Source organism: Drosophila montana, unplaced genomic scaffold (assembly GCF_035044405.1).
Source record: "Drosophila montana isolate Dmon_TW-CO22-7 unplaced genomic scaffold, ASM3504440v1 contig_2883_1, whole genome shotgun sequence".
NCBI classification, from domain to species: domain Eukaryota; kingdom Metazoa; phylum Arthropoda; class Insecta; order Diptera; family Drosophilidae; genus Drosophila; species Drosophila montana.
The window spans coordinates 157,623-164,119 of NW_026997758.1; the positions used below are offsets into that span (position 1 = coordinate 157,623).

General features: G+C 40.2%; 1 protein-coding gene across 1 annotated transcript; it reads left to right on the top strand.

Moving 5' to 3' along the window:
• The first annotated feature begins 933 nt into the window (after positions 1–933).
• Positions 934–2,823, top strand: Spn47C (Serpin 47C). Its single transcript, XM_064684654.1, has 4 exons — positions 934–1,655; positions 1,762–2,013; positions 2,074–2,218; positions 2,274–2,823. Exons 1-4 carry the CDS (start codon positions 1,023–1,025, stop codon positions 2,396–2,398), a joined length of 1,155 nt encoding a protein of 384 aa, XP_064540724.1. The 5' UTR covers positions 934–1,022; the 3' UTR covers positions 2,399–2,823.
• Positions 2,824–6,497: the final 3,674 nt, after the last annotated feature.

Here is a 6,497-nt window from a genome sequence, read left to right on the forward strand (position 1 = left end):
CAATAATAATTCGAAATTTCTAACAGGACTTTTTACACATTCTGCGTAAGACAATCGAGTTGAAAAAGCGCTCATTATTCAGAGACTCTTTGTTTTTTCAAATCAATTAATTTGAACCATAAACGAATTACACTTAAACGGATTAATCAGTCGTAAAATCTGTTCATTTGCACCAACCAAGTGCATGAACAAACGCATGATTGAGTGCATCGGCCTTTGTGTGTGTGTGTGTGTGTGTGTGTGTGTGTGTGTGTGTGTCATAGTATGAGTCCGTGTGTGACATTAAAAGGTGTGCCAAATGAAATTGAAATATAAATTCAAATCCATTGGGCACATAAGCGGCGCAATCAGGCGCAAAATATGCGCGAAGCGCGAAGCGACGCGTAACTGCAGCCGACTATACGTAATGGCATGGGGTAGTAGTCACCCCTGTCAACTTAAATGTGTAGACATCTGTTAAGAGCGACAGGTGAATACACAGCAGTTAAGCAAACAAAGGCCACTCAGGCCAAAAGGGCGGTCGGTCTCGCATTTGATTCGGTATTAAGAGAGAGAAAACAAAATGGCGCACAGGCTGCAACTGAGCAACTAAGACGGCATTGGGTGCCAAAGACCAGGGACCCGACCCTTTGTTATTGACTTACTGTAGTGACATGCAAATAATAATGCAGCAGCAGCAGCAGCAGCAGCAGCTATGCAAATATTTTGTAGTCGACGCAAAAATTGGCAGCAATGCAAGCCGACAGGCAAAAACAATTTCAGTAGCTGCATAACAAAAATACCCATAACATACAGTCACACGACGCAAATTCGTATTCTGTTAAATTAGAGATATTAAAATTAATTTATATAGATTTTATAATTTGAATTAAATAAACATAAACACAAGCTGACACTCAAAAGGAAGTATATTTAGTAAACAACGTAAGCATCTCTATTTTACTTACTGAAAAACTACGAATATTTTTTTTCTATTATTCGGAAACATTTCAGTTGGTCTGATTTCTTTTTATCCTATCAATATGGCGTCTGGGGGTACCATTATTCCGCCTCCAAGTCTGAGTCAAATTTTCTTTGCGCGAAACATTTTTCGTGCCCTTAACGAGGAGGAGGAGATAAGGGCCAACAATTTAATCATATCACCAACAGCTGCGCGCAGTGCCATGACTTTGGTGTTTATGGGTGCCGGCGGAAAATGCGCAGACGAATTGCGTTCTGGACTGATACTGGGACACGCAAAGAAACTGGAAATTGCCAAGCAACATGCCGAGTTCATAAGCAACGATTGCGTATGCAACGATAAGGGAGTGTCGATGCGCATAGCTACTGGTCTGTATGTTAAGCAGGATCAGGAACTATGTCCCGACTTCAATCTGCAGGCTGGGGAATTCTTCAATACTCAGGCAGATACGTTGAATTTTGCAGATGCCGAAGGTGCTATGCGCCAAGTCAATAAATGGCTCGAGCGGCAAACCTTTAATACGGTACGCGATTTGCTTACTCCTGCCTCTTTCAATGTGGAATCAAACGTTATTTTGGTAAACTCTTTGTACTTTCGTGCCAAGTGGGCGAAACAATTTTCTGTAGCACACACTTCGTTGGCTGATTTCGCGATAAGCGAAGAACAGAAAATGCAGTTACCAATGATGCGACAGGTAAGTCTGTCTCACACCAGTAATGCTTCATTCCACGAATATCATCTCTTATATGATATAAATGAATTTCAACTCTGAACTAATTTGGATTTATTTGCGTATTCAGGCCGGACAGTTTCGCTATGGCGAATCCAGGAAGCTAAAATCGCGTATTCTGCAGCTGCCCTTTGAAGAATCAGATATAAACATGTTATTGATTGTTCCTGACAAGAATATGGGTCTTGCAGAGCTGGAATCAAAGCTAGGAGAGATTGACCTGAACGAAGTGGCCCTCAAGACGGTGATGCATGAAGTTGATATAACCGTGCCCAGATTCAAATTCGAGTGCGATATTGATCTGAAAGTGCCGCTAAGAAAAGTAAGTCCAGTTCATATCTTGATTGAACAGTTTAATATTCATATATATAAACCGTATCAGTTGGGAGTTAAGCGTATTTTTGAGAAAGGGGCCGCTGACTTGAGTGGACTGTTTGCCAAGAAGTCGCCCCAGTTGATTACTGAGGCAAGGCAAAAACAATATTTGAATGTGAACGAAGCTGGCTGTGACATAGATGCTAACACATGTAAGCAGAACTTTGATTATTGGGGAGGATCAAGTTTCCATAATTTTCCTTTTAGCTGCCAAGACCTCTTCTGAACTCTCCAATCCGGAGCGAAAAGTTTTTACAGCGGATCATCCGTTCGTGTTTGCCATACGAAATAGCAAATCAGTTTTTATTGTGGGTCATTTTGTCAGGCCCTGAGTACCCCAGAAGACAGTGGGTGGCGCGTTATATACAATGAATCCATTAAATATCCATGAAAGCAATTACAAATTTTTTTACAAGTGTCGCTATCAATGACCGCATCGCTAGCGGGGGCTGGCTGGACAATTGCAACAAATGACGATATCCCATGAACAACAAATTATTACCGCATAAATGTACACAATGCTCAGCCCACAGACAGCAACTATGACGAACAAACACATACAAAAACATACGATAATAGGGTAAAGCCGGAGACGATCAACTATAAAATTCTTTGTCAAAAGTGCTACGAAAGTTTTTTTAATTTGGCTAGCTCAATTACTTTTTGTTTTCTGTATTTTCATTTATTTCCAATTTGAATAAAAAAAATCGTAATTAAAATACCCTTAACCGCTGTAGCGTGAAGGGTATAAAGAAAACTACAACAAAACTATTTTCACAACTGGCGGGCAATAAATGCAAGAAAACAAATAAGAAAATGGCAAATGAATGCAATAAAGTGAGTCCTGGGAGAGTGAATGGAGGAGTTATGGCAAGAGGTGCCGCTTCGACAGATCATTGAGAATTGCGCTGATATGAAAAGAGCCAACTCTGACTGGGGGAGCATATGGACGAGGAGGCTGGGAAACCAAATGAAAAGTTAAAAGCAGAAAAAGGAGAATGACTCCATGCCATTTCTTATGGCAAATGCTATACAACTTGTTAGCCAATTTTAAATACAACTGCTGCGACTGACAGTAATCAAGATTGTATGGCGACGGTGGCGGTGGCTACAACAATGCTAAATGCCATTCGGAGGGGGACAACAATTGAAAAATAAGTAATTTTCCAACTGTTGTGAACTATGTACGCAGAACCCCAACACCCCAACACAGCAGCTGAGACAAGCACAAAACAGGAGCTGGGCTCCTAGCCTGAAATCGGAGTCGAAGTCCGCGCTCGAGTTCGCGTCCGTGTCCGCGTCCGCGTCCGGTTGCAAACTTTGCCGTCCAATTCATCGATGATTGTCGTGGACTACCGTATGCCATTGGCATTGCTATTCAGAGCGTCTGCCATTGATGGCCACTGCCCGGGTATTGTGGCAAATGTTTATCTTTCGGTTTGGTTTGTGTTTGGGTTTGCGCTGCGCTGCGCATCTTTCTTGATTTTACTTATGCCTCTAGGCCGCTGGCAGCGTCATCAAAACGGATGTGCAGCTGCACAAACTTTGTTCCGCCGGGGCGGCGCAGTAAAGGGACCGAAAATTGTGCTCCGTCCCGGACAGTTGTGTAATTTGGAAATGCTAATGTAATGTCGCAATAATGAAATTACTGAATTTGTTGCTACAAAATAGTATCGGCTAAAAAAAAAATGAAATGAAATGAAACTTGAAATAAAGGCAAGCGCTCGCCGCTCAAAATATTAAAGTGATGAAAGTAAATAGTTCATGAATACGTGTAACATTCTAAATGGATTTAAAACATTTCTCTTATTAATTATATATTTGGAATAAATTGTCGCACATATTGTGTTGTATGTCCTACTCTACGGGCTGTGTTCAAATATTTAGTCGGAATGCAAATTAATCAGTCCAATAAACAATTTGAATGTTATACTACATAGCAATTGTTTTGCTTTGGTTTTTGTTTTGGCATTATGCATATGAACATTTTAGAGGCCACAACATAGCTAGATAGCAAGTAATTTTCGATAGCAACTCAATAAATCAAGAACTGGTGCCCGAAAATGTAATTGAAAACCAATCAAACGCATCCACATGCAACAGCGAGCGCCAAATGCCGGCGGTCACAAAATGTATTAAACATCTTCATTTGATCGCATACCAAACAACAAGAGGCCATAGGGGGATGTTACGCACCTAGTATATATACATATATCTCTATAAATAGCACATGCATATGCATACAAACAATTGTTTCATAAATTGCATAAACAATCCAGCTTTAAAAAGGCAGCATGAGCATTGCATAATCGCCACCCATCCACAAACACTTGACCATCAAATCCGATTTGCTGATTTGCTTTTATGAGTTGATATGCGCTTGTGTGCGTAGACATATAAATAGATATGTATATTTGTATATACGGTACATACGTTTAGCATGAAGTCCTGCTAGAGTCCTGCAGAACTCCGACTTAATTCCTTTTGCAGATCTTCATTTCATAAATGGTCAGAGGCATTATTAGCTGAATGTTATGTGTGTTTGTTTATGCGACTATATAGTTTATAGGTATAAATGTGTATGCTACTTGTATTTCATTTGAACGTGTGCGGGATGGAATTTGGAATAAAGCCAATGAGGAAAGCTATTGAGATCCATTTAAGTAATACAAGCTTGATTCGTTGAAGAGATGGTACTATTTTATTAAAATACTAATACTAACCTCATATATTGTTTGTGTCTTTATTTTCATTTTAAATAGAATATAGTTTAATAACAGAATAAAATGTTGCATTTTGCAAACAGTAAGAATTTAATAAATTTCTTCTTTAGCATTTCAGCCTTGGCTTATTGAAATTTACTTTCCCCTAAATGCTTACAATTCTAGGCATACGTGCACCGCATTGCAACGAAATGCATTATCTGGGAAATTATTCATGAATTTTGAGAGCCTCTGCTGTCTGTTGGCCCTGGCAAAATTACATTTCAATTTCAAAACGACTTTAATTGCCTGTTTTCGCTAACTGAGGTGTGGCACAGCCAGGTGAGTTGGCTGTGGCAGCTCAAAAATAGCATGCCATGAGCGCCGCCGCTTATCGCTCAGCTGCAACTTAAGAGCCGTTTAATCCATCACACGACAACTGCAGCAGCCGTGGACCCTTTTTCCCTTTTTCCAGTTTGTGTGGCACGCGTATGTTACAAACCGTGCAAAGTGCTGCCATTGCGTGATAATAAGCCGTCATGCTGCTGTCCACCGTGTTAGGACAGGTTTTCATTGTGGTTACGCATACGCCGCGTTGCACTGGCCAGTGTAAGATATGCGTACGCCAGTTATCTGTTAATTTTAAATGCAACGCAACGAATTACCAGTCAGACGCGCTAACGCGAAATCCGGCAACAAAAAATGCAACGAGCTGGACAGGTGATTTAAAAACCATTTGTCAGCAGCAGCAGGTATCAGCAGAGTACATAGGAATGATGATTTTTTCTTCCATGACTGCCAAGAGTATGGGTGATTGGCCTGGGTCAGTGAAATTATTCAAATTATCTTGAGAAAGATTTAACTGTCAGGTGCTGCCGCCAGGCAATAAGAACAACAAGAATGGGCCAATATGACCAGACGGATGCACCAGCAGTTACCCCAAGGCAGCAATCAAACAGCTTTAGTGCCATTCTTTTATCGCGCAACCTTCTCCACAATCCTCCAAACATGAAGTTGCTAAGAATCAGCAACCGGTAGCTGACAGCCGACAGGCTGCTTCGTTGCTGCTTCTTCTCCCCCAAGTTGCGCTTCTGTCTGGTTTCACTTTTGTTGTTCTTGCTGTTGTTGACGACAATTGTAAATCCCATCTATTATAAGTGCTTCTTACCACTTGGCGTTGAGCATTGACATTTGGCTAATGGCAAAAATGTCACCGAAATGCAGACAAACAAGCAGCTGCCATGACAGCAGCCCAAGACATGGCCACGACATTAGAACAGCTCAGCGCTCGAAACTCTCCACTTTCCCAGATCATATCATAGACATTATCATTGTAGCATTTATTACTGAATATATAGAAGTAATTCGCCAGCAGCTTATGACTGATACCTAATATTACCGAATACTGTAAAGACGACTGTGATCCTTTTGCGCACAAATGAACAATTATCATCACAAAATAAATAGCTAAAAGTTCGAACGAAGCCACAAAAGGGTCTTTTCAGTATTGCGCTATCAATTTTAGTCTGTTAAATGTTTATTAAATATTTTTAAATGATTTCTAAATTTATATACGTACTATTTACTGAATACATAACATAGTTTAATCAAATTGCATAGCTCAGAAAGAAAACTCATTTTTTAAGACGATATACATAATTTATTAAGCAACGGGAAGTCTGTGAGTGTGGGCATCAAATCAAAGGCAATCATAAATCAAATACAATTT